Raw genomic sequence first — 22,966 nt, 5'->3', positions numbered from 1 at the left:
TGATTAAACTTGAGATGCTTTGACTCTCCAAAATTCTTGGCTTATAATTTGGGATGGAGCGAGTATGTTACAAAGTATTCCACCTGATGATACGATATCACTATTTACATATATGACATGACAGACCCAAAATATATATTCCCTTTTAATAAATTGTTGAATCTAGAGATATTTTTAATTACTGCAACCGGAGATGGAGAGAACAGTAAATGTCACTATACGATGTCGACAGTACTTTACCCATTGTGTTTGTCAAAGTGTCACTGTTTTTGTGCGTACACAGCAGCCGTGTGTCCTTGTTGCACGTACGTAAACAGGAAGTTTCACTCTACCTTCCCGAGTTCCCGAAGTTGGTCACGTGTTCACTACATACCGTACCCCTTCTTAATTAGGTGGCTAGGGGCGGCTAGGGGTACGAATCACGCTGGCAAAAGCAAAGTGCTTTACTCTGTAAGTAATATAAATAAATAACGTTCTTAATTAGCCGACATGCAAGCTCATAGCTTCACTCGCACCTTTTGCAGTACGTACTGTAACTTTGCATGTGATAATCGTGGACATGAAGCGGCCACAAAAATTGACTAGTGCCAAGAGGCGGCTGAAGCTCACAGGCTCACCTCAGTTTGAACATCTCATCAACCATGGCTGTAAAATTATTTTTTTTATCTATACCTACTACGTGGCTAAAAAAAGGACTCACATGATAACTGTAGATTACCGTAATGTTAAAAATCACAGGCTCCACAAGCAAGGGGCCGTCCCGGAGGGAAAGCTCTCCCAGGCTGGCCTGCAAGTTCGTTTGGTTAGGACCGGACACCGGAGAGGGGAGCAATTTTAGCCCAACCCATGTTAGGCACTTCATTCTCCCTCTGAATACAGTTTCTCTCACTTTATGCTTACGGATGTAGCCTTTCCTTGCCATTTTTTCGATTTCCATATGGAAAGTTAAGTCGATTTAGAAATGCAATTATATCTTACCGAGAATGTCAAGCAGAGAGGTTCACTTTCAGAACTGCGTGTCTCGGGAACAAGTTCAGCTGAAGCTTGAATTATTCACAAAGAGCGTGCGGATGACAGATTCCTGTTCTACTTCAAAGTTTTCTTCACAATCTGGAGTGCGTGGCTTGACATATCCCGGGTACATAACAGGTTTCATAATTTTGGTACCCGGTTACATGGATGCTTCTTAGAAACACATTTTTTTACCATGATACTTGAAGAGTCCTGAAGTTGCCACCCAGAGGTATTCATCAGTTGCAGGCTCACAACTTCACCATTGCACTAGGTTGAAGAACAACATGCTGCAAAGAATTCAAGAATACTCTTTACGAGATGCGCCAACAAAAGGTTATTGTGGTTAGAAAATTAGTGTATGCATTAGAGATGTTTACCTTAACCTGTGTCCGATTGTATGTGTAGGTAATATGTATGAGCTCATCCAAAGACTGGATCACTGCAGGATACGAAAATTCCATACCTTTGGTATCCTCTAGCGTCATTACTTCATCCCATGAATCGCCATCGTTTGAGGAGACTGCAATTTTGAGCGTTCCTCTGGAGAAGGTGTTGTAGGCAAGCAGTACTCTTCCATCCTTCATCTTAACTCCATCAATTCCTTCAAGTGTGCAGTCCAGAGGTGAAAAGTGAGAGATAGCAAGTATTATTTGAAAACTCATAAGCATGCATTTTGAACTTTCTGAAACATCAAGCCATCTATTGATGGTTGCTACCGGGCTTTTTAGATGAAGCAAGTATATCTTCCGGCCTATGCACCAACGAGGGATGCATACAACCATTAAACTCCACAAACATCTAAATAAGTGCACACCAGGAATTCCTGGTGGGTGGAGTCATGCACCAACAACTCCACCACCACACGGATGATGCTTTTTGGTCTTGAAAAAACCTTTTAAATATTACTGTTACAAGGCTACTGAATCATGCAGAAAGCTCATTGGGCTCACCAGAATTTGGGTTTGGAAGCTCAGTCTCATGGACATAACTCCATGTCACACCTTCATCAACAGAATCAGCCATACAGACACGTCCGATTGTTTCAAATGATCGCAGCAACACTCGAATAGTCCCATTGTCAGTCCGGTAGGGAACTGGTTGAATCACCCCAAGTGGTTGACCTTCTATACATATAGGGCCATACTTTCTCCATGTCCGTCCGGCATCTTTCGTAACCTTTGTTGATAAAAAGTTGTTAGAACATACAACCATGTTGCACAGTGCTAAATAGAGTTGTTGTCAATTTTTACATGAATTTTTGAAAGAAATGAAACATGCGAGTACCTCAAGCCATGCACCCCAAGAATTCCAACTTTCAACTGATGATCCACACAGTAGGCGCCCATCTTCAAGCAAGAAAGGCTGCATCAGAGAAGTTAGCATTTGGTTCCATCTTAATATGGGAAAACATACATCATAATAAAAGGGACAGAAAACCAATGGACACTAGTAAGATGTGAGGTAAAGAAAAACACCACATTTATACATGCCTTATTCTTAATAGGACCAAGGATACCAGGAGGTAACTGCTCTCTCTGTGACCAGGTTACACCGCCATCTAACGATCTTTTCATGGCACCGCTCCACCTGAACAGGTAATGTTGAGCATCAGATCATTACATTCCTTGAATCAGAGATAGTTGATCAATAGTCACACATAAAGGTTTTACACTCTTACTTCTGAACTTCTTGACCAATCTTGTAGAATAGAAGAAGCTCACGTGAGGGAAGTTGAAACAAAACAGGATTCCACATGGGCACCCCATCTTGTTGATCAGCGACCACTGGAGGATGCCAGTGTCCATCCTATACAAATGTAATATTCCAAGTAAGAATTGCTCTTCTAGTTTCAGAGAACAAAAAGGAAGCATTTCGGATGCGTTGAACCCACACTATATCTCTGTAACCAGATTTTAACATCTGGAGCACCTTCGCTGGATCCACCAAAATATGCTACCAAAAAATTGTGTTCCTCAATCTGAAAAGTCAAAATTCACATGTAAATAATTTCGAGTTTCCAAAATGCAGTTGCATCTGAAGGCCATATACCTGTACAATAGTTGAAGCATGGCAACTTCTGAAAGGGGCACCTCCAGCAGGAAATGTGAGTTCTTCTTTCACAATGCACCACCCAGACGTCATATTCATAGTCATGTTGATAATGCTTTGGGTGTCCTCTTCCAAATTTTGTCCAACTTTCACCTTGCTGTCATTCAGGTTAGCGATGAAGTCAAAAGATGAAATTACCAAGCCCATTAAACATAAAAAAGAAAAATCTAGCTTCCTAACGCTGTGAAAGGCAAGCTAGAACTTACTCCTGAACAAGTCCTGAACTTTGGCCGATCTCAAGCAACAACCTAGCACTAGCAGATGGTGTAGTGAAGTTGAAAGGTTTATTTTTGGAGAAGATTTTATGTGTTGAGACAGGAATAAAGAGGAGCGCAGAAAATAGCAGGATGAAGGGTACAGCGTTCCACACGTATTGTAACCTCATCAAGTGTGTTCCTACAAGGCTGCAACAGGGTAACGTTAAAGATAAGTAAGCCATATAAGACAGCCTTTGCAATACCAAGTAGTACAACATATCCACTAGCCTAGTTTTCAGAATTGCTTTAAGGAACAGAAGATTGCAGACTGCCAACAATTTCTTTTCTTAGGATTTCAGATACGCCATACTAGCTTTGAAAAAAGAAAGGCTACTGACCTACTGTATATCCTAAAACTGGATACTAACTCCGTATCACATATTCACATTACAACTGGCATAAGGAAAAAAAACATCCATGTTCTAGGAAGAGAACGAACACTATGCATTCCTGACAGAGGATATCACACTCACTGCTTCACATTAGTGTACCACTAAATCACTTCGATGCACATATAATCACTCTTTTGAGGCCATTCTATCTCCACCAATCACCAAGAATATCGTCCTCATCATCTCAAAGAGAAGAATCGAATATTTCTTTCAACAGGGACACACATATCGATCCTCTACCTACCGCGAGAACACGGCGGAAGCGGAACTACAGGTAACCCGAGCAAAATCCACGAAGTAACCGCACCCACTTAGCCATTTAGGCCTACATCGCACAGGACCAACAGAAACGGTATGAGGAGAGGGATCACCATCCACCAGAGCACAGACTCCCAGAGGAATCGGCGGCCGTACGCCCACGGCTGGCTCGGGCGTTGGTCGGGCCGGCGGCGCTGCAGCTGCAGCTAGCAAGTTGTGGAAGCGAGGCGCTCGCTTCGCTGGCCCCGGCTTCGAATGGGGGTCGCGCCGCTGCGGTTCGCGGCGGCGTTGAGCCGTTGACGGCTATGGTTCGGGGCAAGACACGGCAGCAACGCCGCGGTGACTGCTCTAGTCGCGTCTGCGGTCAAGTCACGGAGGAGAGTGGAGACGAGGGAGAGTGGGAGGACAGTGACTGATTTGGCATAACACTTTTTGTTTAGTGCCAAAAAAAATAACGAACCGAACACGCTCAGCTCCTGCTCCTATACTGTACTATACATTTCATAATAAAATTTGTCAACAAATACATCCGTGGTTTCTCTTTCATTCCCCTATCCTCTAACGATAAGTCATCCTAGAAAAAAGGCTGAAGATTTGTTACGGATACTAACTCCCAAACAGAATGAATTAAGCAAGACAAATGCATTGTTCTGACAGGATGTTTTGTCGGAGTGAATCTGTAGCGATGACCATTACCTTTCTCTAATTAATGTTGGAATTTGGTCATAGTGAAAGAGCCCAACCAGAGCATATGATAGTTGACTGGCACGACAAGAGAAAGGGATAGAACTGCCAGATAAGGAACAGCTGTGCACATGTACATCTTTCCATTTCCAACAAATCTTTAATAATTTTACTAGTATAAGATGATGTGCCTACAAAAAAATGACTCTTGGTAGCTGGTTCCCACCAAACTAGTCCAGAGGGTGAAATGACACTCTTTCTGGAACAAATTTTGAACACTAGCGTAGCGTGCCACTCTTTTTGGGAGGGATGTATGTAGCATCTGTTAAAAATGTAGTTGCAAACGTTTCTTCAGCAACAACCTAGAAGCACAATACAATCAGGTAATTTAGCAAGTATGATGTAATTGTCACACAAAGCTGTTGAACAAAGTTTAAGTGCTTCCATGTTGCAAACCATGATCCTCCCATAGTTGCGGATTCACTTCATCGTGGCACCAGGTTTAATAACAACATGCTGCAAGGCATTCAAGAATACTCTTTAGCAAATGCAGTATCAACAGAGCGAGGAAAAAACACTAATGCTGCAAAGATTACTGTTTCATTATGCGTGAATCAGGGAAATCACCTTAATCTGCGTTCGGTTGTATGTGTACGTCACATGTATGAGCTGATCCATGGTCTGGATCACTGCAGGATATGAAAACTCCATACCACTGGTATCCTCCAGTGTCAGCACTTCGTTCCAAGAATCACCATCATTTAAGGAAACTGCGAGCTTGAGCGTTCCTCTGGAAAAAGTGTTGTAGGCAAGCACCACTCTTCCATCCTTCATCTTAACTCCATCAATACCTTCAGCTTTCAAGTCTGGAGATGTAAATAGAGCGGTAGCAAATATTTTTAAGAAATTCGTATGTATGCCTTGAAGGCTTTAGGGAACTTCACCAGAATTCGGGTTTGGAAGCTCAGTTCCTCGCACAAAACTCCATGTCACACCTCCATCAAAGGAGTCTGCCATACAGACACGGCCTATTGTCTGAAATGATCTTAGCAGCACTCGAATAATCCCATTTGCAGTACGGTAGGGAACTGGCTGAATCACCCCAAGTGGCTGTCCTTCTACATATATAGGGCCATACTTTCTCCATGTACGGCCGGCGTTTTGTGTAACCTTTGCTACTAAAGATTTGTCAGAAGCGAGAGCCATTATTTAAGAAACACTAGCTGTTACTCCCTAAGTGCCAAATTATAAGTCGTTTTAAGAAACACTAGCGGTTAAAGACAGACAAGTTTGAACAGAAGGAGTAACTTCTACATGATTTCTCAAAGAAAGAACAGAGAAACATCTGGATACCTCAAGCCATGCACCCCAAGAGTTCCAACTCTCAACTGATGATCCACATAGTAGGCGACCATCTTCAAGCAAGAATGGCTGCATTTGGAATTTAATTAGTTTTGCAGAAAACATAGCATCCAAAACTGCTATGCTATGATGTGACACAGAGCAAAAGACCAGGAATTTTGACATGCCTTGTTCTTAATTGGACCAAGGATACCAGGTGGCAGCTGCTCTCTTGGTAACCAGGTTAGTCCGCCATCCAGCGACCTTTTCATGGCACCACTCCACCTGAATGAGTTGTAGTTAGCCTCAGGTCACCAAATTCATCTATTTCTTTGGAACAGCCTGGTCTATCAGAGATAAGGGGTCCGAGGTCATAACCAAGGTCATACTTCTGGACTTCTTGGCCAATCTTGTAGAAGAGAAGCAGTTCACGAGAGGGAAGCTGAAACAGAACAGGGTTCCACATAGGCACCCCCAATTGCTCATCAGCCACTACTGGAGGATGCCAGTGGCCACCCTAAAAATGTAAGTTTGTTAGTAAAATGTAAAGCCTGCTCTTCTAGGTGTAAAAAAAAACTTATGTATGTTTGATGAATTGAACCCACACTATATCTCTGCAACCAGATTTTGACATCCGGAGCACCTTCCGTAGATCCACCAAAATATGCCACCAAAAAATTCCCTTCATCAATCTGCTTGAACAAACTTCATACGTGAGCGATTCTCATGTCTTCTTTAAAATGCTATTACATCCAGAGGCCATGTACCTGTACAATAGTGGAAGCATGACAGCTATTGAAAGGGGCACGCCTAGCAGGAAATGTGAACTCTTTCTTCACAATGCTCCAGCCAGATGTCGCAATTGTAGTAATGTTAGTAATGGTTTGGGTGTTTTCTGCCAGCCTCTGTCCAACGACGACCTTTCTGTAATTCAGGTTAGCCACAAGAACAATGGGTCAAATCTGAAGCCTACTAAAACATAATCAAAATCAAAACAGAAAATAGATAGTACAGAGCTGGCTCAGGCTGTTGAAAGACAAATCAGAACAGCACATACTCATGAACAAGTCTTGAATTGGCGTGGATCTCATGCAACGACCTAGAGACCGATGTTGTGAAGTTGAAAGGTCTCTTGCTGTGGCAGATCTTATGAGGTGAATCAAAAGTGATGAAAGCGTAGAAGAGCAGTACGCAGGATATGGCGTTCCATATTAGTTGTAGCTTGCCAGTACAGGTGGTAAGCATTGCCTTACATAGGTTGGTTCCTAAAAAGTTGCATTGGGTTAATGTTGAAGATAAGAAAGTTTATAGGTAAACTCCCGCAGAACCTACGAAAAGGAAAAATGAATAAACTTGTGCACAACAGAAATTAGAAAGCAAGATACCCATACACCAAATGTAGTATACCAATCATTAGAAAAACGGAATTTTACTTCAATCATTCAATGAAGGAAGTAGAGTGGGAAACATTTTTTTTCCTAAGGCATTCCATTGTATCATACTACTAAAGAAGCGAAATTCACTTTCGTGCTTGTGTAATCACTCGTATGAACCAATCCATAATCCATATAAAAAATAATCATCACGTGCTTGCAACTATTTAAAAGATCTGTATCAGTACAAGGAGAGGGACTATCTGTCCGGCGTATATGCATATATGAATGGATTTGTAAATATATTTGTATATCATTCATATGCGATACCAAAAAGAAAGAACTATGCAAACAGCCTGTAAATGGTGCGAATTTTGAAACAACTAACTTGTGTGTAGGGTAGCCAATTGTAAAGTAAATTAACTTGCAAAATTCGATGAACCGCAATGTCCTAGTCCTTAGGACATGCTACGGATAGAACCACGCACCAAACGGAACCGTTTAAGATCTGCACCCACGATCGGCACCAAAAAATCGATAGAACCGTGCACACTGGATACGATATGGCATCGGACCAAAAACCCCAAATGCCCAACCCAGTGCTGCCAAAAAAAAGGGACGGGATGAGAGGGAGAGGGAGCACCTTCTGATCAGACCAGTCGAGCGGGAGCGGCGGCGTTCAGCTGCGGGCGGCAGCTCGGTGGCGAGTCTGGCGACGGTGAGTCCGCGGCGGCGCTGTGGCCTCGTAGGACTAGTGTGGGGGCTCCTAAACTGCTAACGGAATCAGGCTGCTTTCTATAGTGGAGAAGCAAAGTGGAGAGTAGGTAGGAAATGATTATAGTGAGGGATTGAACACATCAGAATCTATGAAAACTATTACTCTATCCGTCTTTTTTAATTGTCGTTGTTGTTGTACGTGCCACAAGTTTGACTTGTTTTATAGAAAAATACGTGCAACATTTGTATTTCCAAATAATTTTGTTAAAAAACTAGATTCAAAGATCTTTCTAATGATACTAATTATGTATTATAAATATTAATATTTTTTAATATATAATTGACGGTAGCGGTAGTTGTTTTTCGGAAAGCGCAAGCGACAATTAAAAAGGGACGGAGGGAGTATTTCTCCAGAAAGTGCTGCAAAGAGAGGTCGTTGCATTCAGACCCATGTTTTAAATAGCGAGCTAAGACCAAGGTGTTTAGCGTTTTATAAACCGTAATTAGCATATTTTAGCGGCAAATTTATGTATGAACGTAAATAGCGGCATAATTTTTTTTAAATTATTTTAGGCTATAGCGGCAAAAATAGCGGACTATTTTTTTTTCCATGATTCAGCCAAAAAAAAAAGAACCCGCCCAATCTTACTGCAATCCATTGCCAATCTTTCGCGGCGGCTGCGCAGTTTTTCAGTAGGCCCTTGTTTAGTTCCGAAAAGTTTTCACTTTTCGGTACTGTAGCACTTTCGTTTGTTTGTGATAAATATTATCCAATTATGTGCTAACTAGGATTAAAAGATTTATCTCGTGATTTACAGCTAAACTGTGTAAATTAATTTTTGTTATCGTCTATATTTAATGTTTCATGCATGTACTATAAAATTCGATGTGACGGAGAATCTTGAAAACCAGTTTTCAAGGTGAACTAAAAAGGCCTAGCGTACATATGCGATGCCAGACGTCCTCTGATGTCTGAGCTACCGCCGCTGCCCTTCCCTGCGTCAAGGGAATCACCCCGCGCCTCTGTATGCTGTTTTTATGTCTCATTATAAAACTTAGCTATTGTTTAGTTCCAAATTTTTTTGTAAAAGAGACAATGTATTATTTTCACTTGTATTTAACAAATATTATCCAATCATAGACTAACTAGATTCAAAAGATTTACCTCGCACAGACAAACTGTGCAATTAGTTATTATTTTTATTTATATTTAATATTCTATGCATGCGCTACAAGCTTCGATGTAACGGAAAATCTAAATTTTTTTTGCAATTTTTTTTGAGAACTAAACAAGGCCTTACGGTGTGTTTGTTTGTTGCTTTTACAAGTCTCACTATAAAACCTAAGGCTACTGATGTTGATCCATCGTACTCTTAAAGAGCGAAGAATCCGAGTAACGAACCACCCAACAATTCTCCTACCAGATGCACTGTTCACACACACATCACTTATCCTGGACACCAAGGTTTATTATCCGCAGTTTTCAGGAACTGGACTGGTACAAGTCTCATTTTTTCGATTGACACTAGAAGTACTTCTACCACAAATGCCTCAGGGGCTTCCAGGATAGTGAACTACATAGACACGGTGGGAATGCTTATTGATGATTTTGATGAGTGGTTGAATGATCTGATTAGAGAGCCGCGATGCACTCGATCTCAATCCTGGCATTCAGTGGCAGCGCTGCCACTTGGTATGTTGAACGTGCAGGTGCAGGTGCCGGGAAATCTGCAACAAGAACCGCAAATATCTTCAGAAAAAAGGAAAAAGAAAGGTTAAGGATATGACATCGAGAATCTGATTATGGTAATCTGAACTATTACATCACTAGGACCAGGAAGGGTAACACAGCTCAAACTTACATTTGCCATAGACCTCGTTCACTTTCTTGAAATCCTGCAGATCAGCCAACCTGCGGGTACAAGAATAGAATCACTGAATCACACCTGGAGAGATCAAAATATCTTTAGCAAAGTAGCCTTGACCCATGTAACGAACATGTGCTTACATGATTGTTGTCTTCACAACTGAAGAATAACTAGCACCACTTGCTTTCAATATCTCGCCCATGTTCTTCATAACCTGTGACAAAGAAAGTATGATACAGCAGACAACTGTTTTCTGAACGCAAACTTGAAAAAGGCAACCTATGTTCCTGCAGAATGTCATACAGGATATCCCATTTCTGCATTTAGCAGATGCGGATTCAGTATCAAATTTCTAAAATATTTCAGATAGGTTTTCATATAGCATGAGTGAATCATATTAGTTATTTTAACAGATGTCTGAAACGCATATTGTTATGCCAGATCAATAGATACTGGGAACAACTGAGAAACTGAGTCACAAATGATATATATTCACATCTGGGAATCAAAGTCTTCACCTGCTCAGTTTGCTCCTCAACATTTTCAGATACAAACTTCCCGGTCTGAAAACAGAAAGGCACATTAGTTGTGTCATCACCTACAACCAGCAAACTAGCCGATACAAGTCATGTAGATAAAACCAACAAAATGGTAGAACAACAGCCAAAAGCAAACCTCAGGATTCAAGCCAAGAACTCCAGAAACAAACACAAGATTGTTTGCTTTGATGGCCTGAGAATAAGGGCCTAGAGCTGCCGGTGCCTTCTCTGTCTGAACAGCCTCCTTTACAGCTAAACAGAATTTCCCAAAATTGTCAGTATAGCATATGAGATGGTCCAAGACGTTCAAATTCTATTTTAGACTTCCCCCTCAATAGAGAATCAAATGCCCTGCAAAGTTGCCATGTGTAGGACTGTAGGAGAAAGAACCAGTTTTGTTTATTTGTTCAATAGCATCAACTCGCAACTCATAAACCATGTTAATTATGTTTTGGGTTTGTAGTTGTCCTTTAGTCCAGTTCCTTTCTTTTATGTTTGAAAACATCAGGGTCAGGTGAGCAATTGTTGTCCAGGATAACTGCATTTTCACAGTGTGCTAAGATTGACACTTTGAAATTAATTTCATGATTCTCAGTGACATATAAGGGATTGCGAAAATTTTCAGTGGCACAATAGATGCCTAATTGCATTTTAAAGAGGTATAGCACTGTTCTAGCAAACTGTCACTACTAAATAGTAACCATTCAGCACTTGTGAGAGCAGTTTCTTACATAGAAGTATAGAACCATGTGAATCCCAGATTTCCAACCGAAATGAACACCAATCACCTTTATGTGCCCTTTGTTCCCAACACATTCAGCATTCCACTAATCCTCTTGGCATCAGAAAGTAAACCTCATTGCTTTTCTTGCCCTTTAGAAATTAAATCATTTATCTATGTTTATATTGGCCATTGCTGGTGTCATACGCACTGACCAAGTGACCATCCAGCTAAATGAGCAACCAATAGCTTTTTTTTATTGGTTAACGATGAGTAAGCTTGCACTTCTCATTGCACAATGCAAACTTTATCGCCGGCAGAAAACATTGACCAGCAAATTCAGCAATGCACATATTTAGCTAATTATTAGCATGGATTAGCTGCCCCTACAATCGAATCGCTGCAGCAATCCATCCTCCGTTTTCAAACAAGAAAGGATGACTAAAATTCGCCGCCTCGAATTACATTTGAATATGAAATAGGATACGACGAGGTAAACAGTAAGTGCAAGGAAACCACTAGCGATCCGCGCGTCTGTTGGCGGCAGGGGAGCGGGAGGCGTACCGGTGGCGGAGGTCGAGAGGGACGCGGCGACGGAGCGGCGTCGCCCGCTGGAGAAGGACAGGGAGGAGCGGGAGGCGGCGGCTCCGAGCCTGACGGAGATGGGTGCCGCGGCCGGGGAGGTGGCGGCGAACCTGGAGACGGCGGCGGCGCTCCACGCCATGGCTAGAACCCTACCAACTGCGAGCACGGGCGAGGGCGTTGGGAGTTGGGACGGTGGGGGCCTGGGGGATTGTCGCGATTTGCGTGGGTGCGATCGCGCGCCCGCCCGTGCTGTACTAGTATTACACGGATACTCCAGCGAGGTGACGCCGATAGATTTTTTTTTTTTTAAGAAAGTGTGTATCCACGTATCCGATACCTATTATATCGGATACTCGTATCCGTACTCTGTGTAACGTAGCTAGTAGTAGGCTAGCGACGGTGACGACTGACAGCGTGGAGGCCGGAGGATTTGCTTGCTCGTCTGCGGCCCTGCGGGGTCTTTCGAGAGGCGTTTGCGGAGTAAGAGTTGGGCCTCGGCTGTTGCTGAAAGTGTTCCTGGGCTGGGCCAGAAAGAATCGGTTTGTTAGAATGCAATCTATCTATGAATTTATCCATCCTCTCGCCGAGTATTAACTCAGTATCTAAATTTGTAGAGCACTACATTGCTCAAAAAAATATATCTAAATTTGTACTATAGTCCAGTTCAGAGTTTTCTTGAAGAAGCTTTTATGTTCTGATTCTTTTTTTTTGAGAGAAATAATATTATGGTTAAAAGTGTTTCTCTTTGATTTTTTAAAATTATTTCACATAATCAGGAGAAACTATTATTTTCAGTTTTTAGCAGTTTATTTTAGAAAATCACTTTACAAGATCAACATAGAATTTTTCTCTCTCAGAAAAAACTGTTTGACCAGATTCAGCGGAGAATAAAGCTCTGAGAGTCCGCCGAGTGCGAAACAGGGCCTAAGCCCGAAATGATTCTAAACAGCCGCATACATTTTGCATGAGCAGGTGTTCGCTAGTGCAGTCGCACGACAATGCAGGAGATGTCGTCCTTGCTGCCCCGCCGCACTGCCTCGTCGACGAGCCTGACCGCCGCCTCGCGGGCATCCTCGATGCTCCGAGCCTCGTCCACCGCCTCCTGGTTCGACATCACCTTCCACAGGCCGTCGCTGGCCAGCACGAGCAGCTCCGCGCCGTCGCCGACGTCCTCGATGGCCACGTCCGGGTCCGCGCTGATGTGCTCCTTGAGCGACCGGTCCCCGAACGCGCGCGCCATGGCCAGCTGCGCGTCCACGCGAGGCACGTCTCCTGCACGCGCGCGCGTACGTCGTCGTCAACAACAACAACAACAATGGGATCGTGTCGTTTCGTGCATGCAATGCAATCGATCGAGGGGCGTTTCGTTTCGTGCGTTACCGACCGTGGATCTCGGTGACGAAGCCGCCGCGGGCCTCGATGGCGCGGCGCTCGCGGAGCGGCTCGTGGTCCACGGACAGCTGCCTGGCCCTGCCGCCGGCGTCGCACAGCACGGCGCGGGAGTCGCCGACGTTGGCGACCACAAGCTCCTCTCCGTTCATCAGGATCGCCGTCACCGCCGTCGACCCGCCGCGCCGCCGGCTGCCCATCCCCTTCCCCTCGCCGTCGTCGTCCTTCTTCTTCTTCTTCTTCAGCACCTTCCGGTCCGTGCGGTGGTACGCGCGCCGGATCGCCTCCATCGGGTCCGTCCAGAAATCGAAGCCCGGCTGCCGCGCGTGACGTCACGGCAAAAAAAAAAAAAAAAAAATCGACGCAAGCATCGATCTCAAGTACTGCTAAAGAAATGGATGTTTTACTTGGTTGAGGATGTTGTCGAAGAGGTGCTCGCGGAGGTAGGTGGCGACGTCGGCGCCGGAGTGGCCGGCGAAGAGGCCGACCTCGTTGCCGTCGTCCAGCTGCCGGAACTCGGCCACGTGGCGGTCCTCCATGCCGTGCGGCGTCCGGCCCTCCGCCAGGTGGAACCCGTACGTCACCTTCCGTCGCCCCGGCGCCGCCTCGCTCTTGCCTTTCCCCGTCCCGCGCACCGCCTCGTCCGCAGCCGCATGGCCATGGTCGCCGCCGCTCTCCTCCTCGCCGGCCGAACAATAACAATACGAGAAAAAAACCCCAGTCCACGCAAGTTATTTTTTTTACACGAAATCGTACGTACACCGGATCACCCGGCCGGCCAAGACAGGAAGACAACTCTCGATCTCACCTTGCGTTGCTGCAGGGAGGCCATGTCGTAGCTGGTCTGGTCAGCTTGATCGAGCTCTTGATCGATCGACTTCTTCACGTACGTACGGTCACCGACGGGAACTAGTAAACCTCAGCTGCAGAGGTTTACCTCGCCGTCTCCTGGTTTATTTATACCGAGGTGTCGCTGGAGCTGGAGTTCACCAGCGTGTTCTTCTTCCGGTGACTTCGTGCTAGGCTTAGGCGGGCGCGCGAGAGTTCCATGGAGGCGGCGCCGCGCGACACGTCGCGGTCCGCCGCGGGCGTGGAGGCGCCTCGTCGGAGCACCTGGCGGCCATCGTCATGGAGTGTGGCTTGGGGACTGGGGCCGGCCGGCTAGGCGGTCGCTTGCTGCTGTCCACACACGCTCACGGGCGCGCGTGCACGGTCGCAACTCTGCAGCTTGATGTTTTCTTTAGAGGAGAACGAAAGTGTACGTTTTCTAAACTAGGTCCAGTTCGCTTTTCAGAAAGCTCAAAACGGGCTTTCTATCAAACTTGTACAACTATGGCCTTGTTTAGTTCCCAAAATATTTTGTAAAATTTTTCAGATTTTCCGTCACATCGAATCTTTAGACGCATGTATTGAGTATTAAACATAGACGAAAATAAAAACTAATTACACGGTTTGGTCGAAATTGACGAGACGAATCTTTTGACCTAATTAGTTCATAATTAGACAATATTTATCAAATACAAACGAAAGTGTCACTATTTATATTTTGCAAAAAAATTTAGAAGTAAACAAGGCCATATAAACCGAAGCCAAGAGTTAGGCTTAAACTGTAAGGACTGAATGAATTTGTTTCAGACCTCGTCATCACAAATCACAGCGAAATTAAAGCACCGATGAACACCAGTACGTTTATTTTGGGCATTTGTGTGGCAAGACAGAGAGAACAATATTCCAGCATGCCCAACACAGACAAAAATTAAAAGCCTGGTTTGGATCCACCTAGCTAAATTTAAGCTAGAAAAGTGCGTACTGATATTTAGCTAATTTAAGCTGGCAAAAAGCCTGCTGACAGCTAAATATTATCTGAATGGTAGGTAAGATATCATCTAAGGCCTTGTTTAGTTCCGAACTGTAGCATTTTCGTTTTTATTTGACAAACATTATCCAATCATAGAGTAACTAGGTTTAAAAGATTCATCTCGTGATTTACAGGTAAACTATGCAATTAGTTTTTATTTTCGTTTATATTTAATACTCTGACGTAAGATTCAATGTGACGGGGAATATTGAAAAGATTTTGGTTTTTGGAGTGAACTAAACAAGGCCTAAAGATCAATAGGACCTCAGTTGAGGCTCCATTTGGTAGGTCATGTTTAGATTGGAGATGAAATTTTTTTATGTGTTATATCGGATGTGTCGGAAGAATATCGAAAGAGGTTTTAGAAACTAATAAAAAAACAATTACATAACTCGTGAAACTACAAGACAAATGTATTAAACATAATTAATCTGTCATTAGCACATGTAGGTTACTGTAGCACTTAAGGCTAATAATAGAGTAACTAGGCTTAAAAGATTCGTCTCGTGATTTTCAACCAAACTGTGTAATTAATTTATTTTTTATCTATATTTAATATTCCATGTATGTGTCTAAATATTTGATGGAATGGATAAAAAAATTTTAGGTGGGAAACTAAACAGGGTCTAAAGCTCCCACCGGTTTTAGCTTGTGTGAATCATGAATGTGTCAAGAAGCCAGACCCAATAAAAGCTACCAAAAGGGGCCTAATAACAGTGAATATGTGATCCAAACATGTCCTAAATAAGATGGCAAAATGGTACTATCACTCGATCACACTGTATAGATTCAAATGAAATTATCGGTAACACGCTGCTTTACAAGCTGACGTTCTCCCTCCTACAGTCCTACAGGAGCAGACACATACTAGTACTACACACCTGAATCTTCTAGCAGTCGAGCCATCCAGGTCCAGCTGCAACTGCAAGCTAAGGACCCTCTTCAACTGGCGAAGAACCACGTGCTGCAAAATCACAAGACACGAGGCGTTGAGGGCCTATCAGAACTGAGGTTATTCCAAACACCGAAAGGGGAGCCTGGGGTGATCTGGTCTAGAAGAACTTAGGGCACTTACAATACAGACTCTATCATGGAGTCTAAAATTATTTATTACCTCGAGCAATGTAGACTTGGAGTCTAAGTAAGACTTGTAGTTTTATTTTTTCTACCTCTTTCTTCAATAAATATAGTGCCACATCAGTAAAATATCATAAATAATATAGAGTCTTGCATTAGGAGTGCCGTGAGTGGCCACCGACGAAGCAGCGAGACGGCGAGACCTAGAGCGTGCGGTGTGCAAGGGCCGAAAGGCTGGTCGTGACCGCATCTTGGTCCGCTGCCGCGGCGGCGGCCGGATGATAGCTCATCACGGCGTGCTCTCATCATTTTCGATCCCAAAAGCAAAACTAACTCGCAGGCCTTGTTTACTTCCACCCTAATAGCTAAAATTTTTCAAAATTTTCCGTAACATCGAATTTTTAAATATATATATATATAATATTAAATATAGATAAAAATGAAAACTAATTACACAATTTAGTCGAAATTGACGAGACAAATCTTTTAAGTCTAGTTAGCTTATGATTGAACAATAATTACCACAAACAAATGAAGATGATACAGTGTCACGAAATTTTTTTCTTGCGTAACTAAACACGGCCCGCAGACACTCGCCGCCGACGAGACGGACTGACTGAGGATGGGGCCTTGTTTACTTCCTAAAAAATTTTGCAAAATTTTTTAGATTCTCCGTCACATCGAATCTTTAGACGTGTGTATAGAGTATTAAATATAGACGAAAATAAAAACTAATTGCATAGTTTGGTCGAAATTGACGAGACGAATCTTTTGAGTCTAGTTAGTGCATGATTAGATAATATTTGTCAAATACAAACGAAAGTGCTGCCCATGGAAGTCTCGCTTCCGCCGGCGCAGGACAACGCCACGTGCAGGTAGGTGCCCGGTGCAGCACGCTTCCGTTGCAAGTTGGAACGATAGTTACAAACAGTCACCGCGTAGTTGGTCACCCACCGGTCACCGGCTGCCTACACGACCCGCTGCCCGGTGGGGCCTCTAGGTTGGGGCCCACCCTGCTCATATCACCTCACTCACGTCACGCGCACCGCAGCTCAGCGGCATATTTCCTCCTTGGCCAGCCATACTGCCCCACCAGGCCACCACACCACCGAAGCCCTCCGTTTCGTACGGCCTCCCCAAAAATCTCTACCGGTCTCTCTCTCCTAACGAAGAGGAGGAGAGAGGGGGGGCAGAAGAAAACCTCGCGCGGGGGAGGCGCGAGAGGGATCGCGGGGGCCGGTGGAGGTGGCGCGCGCCGGCGCCGTCCGAGGTGAGCGCTCCGCTTCCCCACGACGCAGCCTCGCTCGCTCGCTCGGAATTGGGTTTCGGATCCGCGGATGGGGGGGCCCTAGATGCGGTAGCTGGTTCGATCCGGGTTGCGCGGATTTCGCGCTGGATTGGTTGGCACTCGGATTAGACGCCGTGGTTGGTCTGTTGTGTGGTTGCGGCCGTAGTGAATTGTTGCGATCGGGTCTCATTGTTGCGCTTGGTTCATGTGTGTCACTGAGGGGGAGTGAGGATCTGCGTAAGGAACCGGGTTCGAATTTTTTACCGATTTGGCGCTGCTGGTGTTCCAAAATAGCTCACTGAAATCTCTGGTACTCTGTGCAGTTGATTTTTGTTCCGCTGCTGTTTCTAGGAGGATGCTAGGGGTTACTTCATAGGCATTGTCATGTTGAAGTGTGGGAACGGTACTAATGTTCTGGGATTTTACGATAGATGTTGACCTTCTCAAATAAAAGCTGGAAAATCACCATAAATAAACCTGTTACCATGTATGTCCAGAGTGTCCAAAATGGTTTTTATATAGCGTCTTATGTCCTATGTTGTTTCTCTTCAAATAAACTTGATGACTTGGAAGTGGAACTAGAGTCTTACAACTATTGAAGTCAGAACTTGACTCGTGGAATTTCGTGAATGTTTTTTTAATGTGCATGTGTATGTGCCCTTTATAATCTGTAGAATTTTATTACAATCACTGTGAGAACCAGTGGAAGGCTAGTTGGTTTGTAGCCTAATATGCGTTACCAAAATTTGGCGGGCAAAAGATTTGGATGGCATCTGATAATTGCTAAATTCTGTTGGGTAGACGTATCGCACCAAGGCTGGCTGGGCACAAACCAAACAAACCTTTTTTATTATTATTTTAGGCATCATTGTTGGATTTGTATTGTTCTGATTGTAGAACTAACATGGCTTTAGAATTGGAATATCTAACCTGTATTGCCATTTATGAAACATAGTACTAAGATTGAGTTATGATTGTTGCTATTTTTGTTCACCGAACACACTTTGCCACACCTGACCTGAGTTAGTTAAGTCTGACATTCCACTGTAGTATTCTTTTGTTGACACACTTATTGAGCAATACGGTCTTAATGCAAATGCAAATCAGCACTTCGAAATGCAAAGAGGCCTGTTGTTTATATTATTTCCTATGAGGTAGTGCTGCACGCATCATACCAAGAAGGTGATAATTTTGCTGCTTCAGCGTATCTATTTTTTTTTCTGTTCGAAATTATGGTGTAATGAGTTATTTGGACCTGTATAGCTATATTGAGCAAGCTATGTATGCTTATGCTATTCAAATTTGCTCATTCAGATGGAGTACATATCCCCTGAGAGAAATCTGGAGGGGACTTGTGGAGATCCTGGGCCATTATTTGGAGACCAAGGTGGCAGCCTGTTGGACCACTTGGGTTATCAAGGAGGAGGAATTCCACAACATGAGTCTCCAACACTGGATCATGGACTTTTGGTTGATCCAGCTGATGCAATTCCGTATTTATCTACAGATTCTCCGCCCTTCATGAATGATCAAATCACTTGTAATGTAATGAAATCTGCTTCAGCTAGTCCAGAATCTTCGATGAAACAACCTCAAGAACCTCTTAATATAGAATCTGATGTACAGAATGATGCAGCTGAACAAAATGTTCACAATTGTAACTCTGAAGAACAGATCACTTCTCTGGGCTGTGATGAACATCAGAACACAGAAGTGATTGGTGCAGTGTTGCCTCCAAAGCTTCTTGAAAGCAGTGGTAATGATATATCAAACTTTCAACCAGAAACTACATATTCTGATGCCTACCATGGTGACTCTTTGTTAACTGAAAATAGTAGTAAGGGTTACCAGCTTAACAATAGTGGGGCTCCTGCTGATGATATTCCAAACTCTCCTGCGCTTCAGATGGAAAATGAGGAGATGGAAAAGTTACATGAGACTTCTCACAATGAAAACAGTGGGTCAGAGGATGATCAAATGAATGGTAGGAAACCTTTCCCCATTAATGGTCGAGACAATGAGAAGTTTAACACTTCAGCTGTACCTCCTTCTTGGGAACAGACAGAGCAGAAAAATCCTGGTACTAGAAATGGAAGTTCAACTCCAGACAATCAATTTGATTCTCCACCGGACAGGTTTGCAAGACTGGAAAGGGACACACCATCTCCAGATGGGAGAGTATCCCCTGAAAGGTTTGCAAGACTGGAAAGGGATACCCCATCTCCAGACGGGAGGATATCTCCTCCAGTTGAAGGTTCACATGCCCATCAATCTGAGAAGATGGAGTCACAATATCGTGCCAAAGATGTTGGTGAGTTAGCTCATTCTGAAAGCCCATCGATAAGACATCGGTCCCGATCTTCTGAAAAACATGACCCCAGCCGCAAAAGAGCCTCGTCAAGGGAGTTATCTCCACACGCGCGACATAGTTCTCCTGTAGAAAGGAAAAGACGGAGAGAGTCTCGACATGGTGATGTGTCGCCTCGACAAAGATCTGCATCTCCTCGAAGAAGATCTACACCCCCTCGAAGAAGATCTATATCCCCTCGAAGGTCCTCACACAAGAGGAGGGAATCACCAAGAAGGGGAGACTCACCTAGGAGGAGGCACTCACCTAGGAGGAGGGAGTCACCAAGGAAGAGAGATTCACCAAGGAGGAGAGACTCACCAAGGAGGAGAGACTCACCAAGGAGGAGAGACTCACCAAAAAGGAGGGATTCCCCAAGGAGGAGGGATAGGTCAAAATCAAGGTCACCTTCAAGAAAACATGATACCTCTAGACATAGAAAAGAACATGATAGATCTCGGTCCAGGTCTCCCCACTCGAGGGATCATCACAGGCGATCTCCAAGGTGATTCCTTGCCATTAGTAACTATAAGGCAGTAAGGCTGCTGAAATTATGAATTCCTTTAAATGACCGTGCCAGGTTCATGTTTTTCAACATACTGGATTTATGATTAGATACTGTCTGGAGTCTGGACATGCATCCTTGAATAGGTCGTTTTTGTATCATGTATACTTCTATTGTAGGACTATTTATTTGGCGTCTGCAGCATCATTTTTCTGCCTGTTATTTTATTCTCTTCTATTTATTTTTGTACTGTAGAAGGCATTCGCCAAGGCGCAGATCACCCCCAACTAGTCATCGCCATCGTTCACCAAGAAGACATTGGTCACCACCTGCCAACAGGAAGACTGGATTGGGTAAGCCTGGAAAGAATCTCTTTATTGCAGGATTTAGCTATGCCACCACTGAGCGAGATTTGGAGAAGAAATTTGGCAAGTTTGGACGTGTAACAAGTGCACGTGTTGTTCGTGATAAACGGTAATTACTTCCATATTATGCTAAATTTGTATCTCCCAGCTTCCTTGGTAATGTTGTCAACGATCTTTTTTGCAACTCTTCTGGTTTCAGCACTTTTAGTATCCTTTCTTTCATAGTGCAGTGCCATCATTGGACAAGACCTTTTGCTCGTCTTTTGTTTATGTTTTTTTATTTAAACAGTTATGATTTTTTATGCTTTTGCAAATTTGAATAGAATGCTTTTTGGTTGATTTGTGAAGCTGTTCCAGAATTAATCTATTAGATAGCGTAGTTTATTTAAACTACATTCTTCTATAAGTCTAGAATAAGATGCTCGTACATTTTGGTAGGCAATCTAATGTCTATACTTCATTGCACCTAAGTTTGGCATGTTGACTCCTAAATAACAGAATCTTGGCTAAAAGTAAAACTTAAAAGAAACCACACCTTCTTTTTTTGGTGAAATTATACAAAGTACTGGGCTTTTAAGTCGATACGTCAGAGCAAATTGCAACTGAATAGCCTTTGTTATACATAACTCAAAGCAATTAAAATGAAAAGTGGAGTTGGCCTGGCAATGGGAAATTTTCAAACTGCTTATCATTGCACTGCAAAACCTTAATTAGCTAAATTTATCCTGTCAAATCAGTAATAAACCTGAAGCAATCAGTCATAGGAATTTGCCTGGCTTATACTCTTTACAGATCAACTATAAGAAAGCTACTACTGCATTTTCTAGAGGTTTGGTATTACTTTCAGCATTGTGTGAGGGAATTTCACTGTTTTCCCCTACATTATCCAATTAGTTCCCAGCATGCAGTAACTTTTTTGAACCAATCATGTTGATGTTGTACTCAGATACATCACTTGGATAGAATGAAGTTACTCAGTACTGTTTCCATTCTTTATAGAACTGGAGATTCCCGTGGCTTTGGATTCTTATCCTTGGAGAAGGATGAGGATGCTGATGCAGCAATCCGTGCTTGTGACGAGACTGAGTGGAATGGGAGGATCATTCTTGTGGAGAAGTCAAAGGCACCTGCATGGTGAATCTTCTGCCTTGTGGGCCTCCGCACACCATTGTTGGAGGGGGATCTCATTGCTTAACCTTGCACAGATTTTATCATTCAGGAAAAAGTTACTATCGGTATGACATACTCGGTACATGTCAAAGTTCATCCGAACCTGGCTTTTGATGCTGTACTAGGAGTAAGAGTAATAAATAATGCACTTCCTTGCTGACAGTTATTGCAAGAATAAGATGTAACGTCACACCTTAGCTTGTTTCAGGGCCCTGCTGCTGATAAGAGGGACTTAGTGGTACCTTTTAGTGTCTGCAACCTCTACACATGAAATGTGATACGTGCCTGTTCGTGAGCTGTCAGTTCTCTTCTTCACCTTCGTCTCGCGCTCACTGATGCCATGAACCGATTCCGGGAGACTCAACAAGCTTTGTGATGCTGAGGGTTATGTTAGTAGTTCAATAATCTACATATTAGTAGCTTTTCAATGTTTGCATCCTCTGAATGAGGATTTGGAACATGTCCTATAGTTTGTGTTTCGGATTCCAGATGATGCTTAATTATGGTTGCCACACGACACCTATGCCCCCATCTGTTGGTGATGTATTTTTTTTTCCCGCTGACATGGTTTTCCATCCTGTATTCTTGAATCTAGAGCTGTCTGTCTATTGGCACAATATTAGTGGCATGGAAATTGAGCTTGGATGCATGCCAGTGTGTTTCTTTTTAGGTGAGCTATACAATGACAATGTGCGTACTACGTCGACGACAACTGCTCAGGTTATGATGTCGGCTCTTTTTTGGTCTGGTTTGTTGGCGTCACAATGGTATGGTTGTTGATCGACTGAGATGCTGCGGTTTTTCTCAACGATGACAACTCGATCCTGAAGGTCGCAAATCTTTTTAGAATCTGCGGTCACATGTGCGGACATTTTTTTTTTCAAAGACAATGCGGTGCGGTGTAAAGTATTTGGTGCCTCCTACTCTTTTGTCGACCGACTTTGGATGCACAGACCCTCTGATATAAACAAACAAAACCGTTTTAGCTAAAATACCCACACGTTTTGAACAGATCTGAGAGAACAGTTAGACTTTTGTCGTAGCTATAATACTTGATCTGACTTTTGTCGTAGCTGTAATATTTGATCTGGAATGTTGTTCATATATAA

At 43.4% G+C, this 22,966-nt stretch overlaps 5 protein-coding genes across 17 annotated transcripts; 1 reads left to right on the top strand and 4 right to left on the bottom strand.

Annotated features, from left to right (window-relative positions):
• On the bottom strand, positions 1,020-5,179 carry LOC8080116. 4 transcript variants are annotated; one of them, XM_021454455.1, is made up of 10 exons: positions 4,727-5,179; positions 3,330-3,527; positions 3,064-3,220; positions 2,906-2,992; positions 2,693-2,820; positions 2,505-2,601; positions 2,299-2,376; positions 1,965-2,190; positions 1,392-1,615; positions 1,020-1,301 (listed from the first exon to the last, which is right to left on the bottom strand). In XM_021454455.1, exons 2-10 carry the CDS (start codon positions 3,506-3,508, stop codon positions 1,263-1,265), a joined length of 1,215 nt encoding a protein of 404 aa, XP_021310130.1. In that variant the 5' UTR covers positions 3,509-3,527; positions 4,727-5,179; the 3' UTR covers positions 1,020-1,262. The 4 variants fall into 4 exon arrangements, with proteins under 4 accessions (XP_021310130.1, XP_021310131.1, XP_021310129.1 ...); XM_021454456.1 differs by lacking the exon at positions 4,727-5,179 and adding an exon at positions 4,151-4,458; XM_021454454.1 differs by lacking the exon at positions 4,727-5,179 and adding an exon at positions 4,144-4,457.
• Positions 4,861-8,230, bottom strand: LOC8080115. Of its 4 annotated transcripts, XM_002460724.2 has the most exons (11): positions 8,072-8,230; positions 7,113-7,320; positions 6,823-6,979; positions 6,661-6,747; positions 6,445-6,572; positions 6,244-6,340; positions 6,068-6,145; positions 5,659-5,884; positions 5,342-5,580; positions 5,171-5,230; positions 4,861-5,076 (listed from the first exon to the last, which is right to left on the bottom strand). In XM_002460724.2, the coding sequence occupies exons 2-10, from the start codon at positions 7,298-7,300 to the stop codon at positions 5,195-5,197; spliced, it is 1,236 nt and encodes a 411-aa protein (XP_002460769.1). In that variant the 5' UTR covers positions 7,301-7,320; positions 8,072-8,230; the 3' UTR covers positions 4,861-5,076; positions 5,171-5,194. The 4 variants fall into 4 exon arrangements, with proteins under 4 accessions (XP_002460769.1, XP_021310126.1, XP_021310127.1 ...); XM_021454451.1 differs by having other exon boundaries at positions 4,861-5,230; positions 7,113-7,383; positions 8,072-8,229; XM_021454452.1 differs by having other exon boundaries at positions 4,861-5,230; positions 5,342-5,571; positions 8,072-8,229.
• On the bottom strand, positions 9,517-12,139 carry LOC110433044 (reactive Intermediate Deaminase A, chloroplastic). 2 transcript variants are annotated; one of them, XM_021454630.1, is made up of 6 exons: positions 11,838-12,139; positions 10,689-10,804; positions 10,532-10,576; positions 10,154-10,227; positions 10,008-10,057; positions 9,517-9,895 (listed from the first exon to the last, which is right to left on the bottom strand). In XM_021454630.1, the coding sequence occupies exons 1-6, from the start codon at positions 11,995-11,997 to the stop codon at positions 9,804-9,806; spliced, it is 537 nt and encodes a 178-aa protein (XP_021310305.1). In that variant the 5' UTR covers positions 11,998-12,139; the 3' UTR covers positions 9,517-9,803. The 2 variants fall into 2 exon arrangements, with proteins under 2 accessions (XP_021310305.1, XP_021310304.1); XM_021454629.1 differs by having other exon boundaries at positions 9,519-9,873.
• Positions 12,702-14,334, bottom strand: LOC8080114 (probable protein phosphatase 2C 58). Its single transcript, XM_002460723.2, has 4 exons — positions 14,056-14,334; positions 13,655-13,927; positions 13,243-13,564; positions 12,702-13,130 (listed from the first exon to the last, which is right to left on the bottom strand). Exons 1-4 carry the CDS (start codon positions 14,077-14,079, stop codon positions 12,838-12,840), a joined length of 912 nt encoding a protein of 303 aa, XP_002460768.1. The 5' UTR covers positions 14,080-14,334; the 3' UTR covers positions 12,702-12,837.
• LOC110432561 (serine/arginine repetitive matrix protein 2-like) lies at positions 17,245-22,506 on the top strand. Of its 6 annotated transcripts, none has more exons than XR_002449988.1 (5): positions 17,245-17,452; positions 18,785-20,322; positions 20,581-20,796; positions 21,687-21,984; positions 22,066-22,506. XR_002449988.1 is itself a non-coding variant. In XM_021453273.1 (4 exons), exons 2-4 carry the CDS (start codon positions 18,785-18,787, stop codon positions 21,823-21,825), a joined length of 1,893 nt encoding a protein of 630 aa, XP_021308948.1. In that variant the 5' UTR covers positions 17,245-17,452; the 3' UTR covers positions 21,826-22,506. The 6 variants fall into 6 exon arrangements, 2 of the variants coding, with proteins under 2 accessions (XP_021308948.1, XP_021308947.1); XR_002449987.1 differs by having other exon boundaries at positions 22,056-22,506; XR_002449986.1 differs by having other exon boundaries at positions 20,578-20,796.

Source organism: Sorghum bicolor, chromosome 2 (genome assembly GCF_000003195.3).
Source record: "Sorghum bicolor cultivar BTx623 chromosome 2, Sorghum_bicolor_NCBIv3, whole genome shotgun sequence".
NCBI classification, from domain to species: Eukaryota; Viridiplantae; Streptophyta; class Magnoliopsida; order Poales; family Poaceae; genus Sorghum; species Sorghum bicolor.
Note: the sequence above shows the minus strand (reverse complement) of the source record. Positions and strands in the feature narration are given on the sequence as shown.

Excerpts from the sequence above, each read along its gene's own strand:
- LOC8080116 (XM_021454455.1), bottom strand. The coding sequence starts at position 3,508 with ATGAGGTTACAATACGTGTGGAACGCTGTACCCTTCATCCTGCTATTT. Across the intron at positions 2,821-2,905 it reads TCTGGTTACAGAGATATAGT|GATGGACACTGGCATCCTCC; the intron begins GTGGGTTCAACG and ends ACATTTGTATAG. Across the intron at positions 1,302-1,391 it reads ACAATCGGACACAGGTTAAG|CATGTTGTTCTTCAACCTAG; the intron begins GTAAACATCTCT and ends AATTCTTTGCAG.
- LOC110433044 (XM_021454629.1), bottom strand. The coding sequence starts at position 11,997 with ATGGCGTGGAGCGCCGCCGCCGTCTCCAGGTTCGCCGCCACCTCCCCG. Across the intron at positions 10,805-11,837 it reads CCTCTCGACCTCCGCCACCG|CTGTAAAGGAGGCTGTTCAG; the intron begins GTACGCCTCCCG and ends AATTCTGTTTAG. Across the intron at positions 10,058-10,153 it reads GTTGTGAAGACAACAATCAT|GTTGGCTGATCTGCAGGATT; the intron begins GTAAGCACATGT and ends TTGTACCCGCAG.
- LOC110432561 (XM_021453272.1), top strand. The coding sequence starts at position 18,785 with ATGGAGTACATATCCCCTGAGAGAAATCTGGAGGGGACTTGTGGAGAT. Across the intron at positions 20,323-20,577 it reads CATCACAGGCGATCTCCAAG|AAGGCATTCGCCAAGGCGCA; the intron begins GTGATTCCTTGC and ends TTTGTACTGTAG. Across the intron at positions 20,797-21,686 it reads CGTGTTGTTCGTGATAAACG|AACTGGAGATTCCCGTGGCT; the intron begins GTAATTACTTCC and ends CATTCTTTATAG.
- LOC8080115 (XM_002460724.2), bottom strand. The coding sequence starts at position 7,300 with ATGCTTACCACCTGTACTGGCAAGCTACAACTAATATGGAACGCCATA. Across the intron at positions 6,573-6,660 it reads TCTGGTTGCAGAGATATAGT|GGTGGCCACTGGCATCCTCC; the intron begins GTGGGTTCAATT and ends TTACATTTTTAG. Across the intron at positions 6,146-6,243 it reads TTGGTCCAATTAAGAACAAG|CCATTCTTGCTTGAAGATGG; the intron begins GCATGTCAAAAT and ends TTCCAAATGCAG.
- LOC8080114 (XM_002460723.2), bottom strand. The coding sequence starts at position 14,079 with ATGGCCTCCCTGCAGCAACGCAAG. Across the intron at positions 13,928-14,055 it reads CCTCCCTGCAGCAACGCAAG|GAGGAGAGCGGCGGCGACCA; the intron begins GTGAGATCGAGA and ends TCGGCCGGCGAG. Across the intron at positions 13,131-13,242 it reads CTTCGTCACCGAGATCCACG|GAGACGTGCCTCGCGTGGAC; the intron begins GTCGGTAACGCA and ends GCGCGCGTGCAG.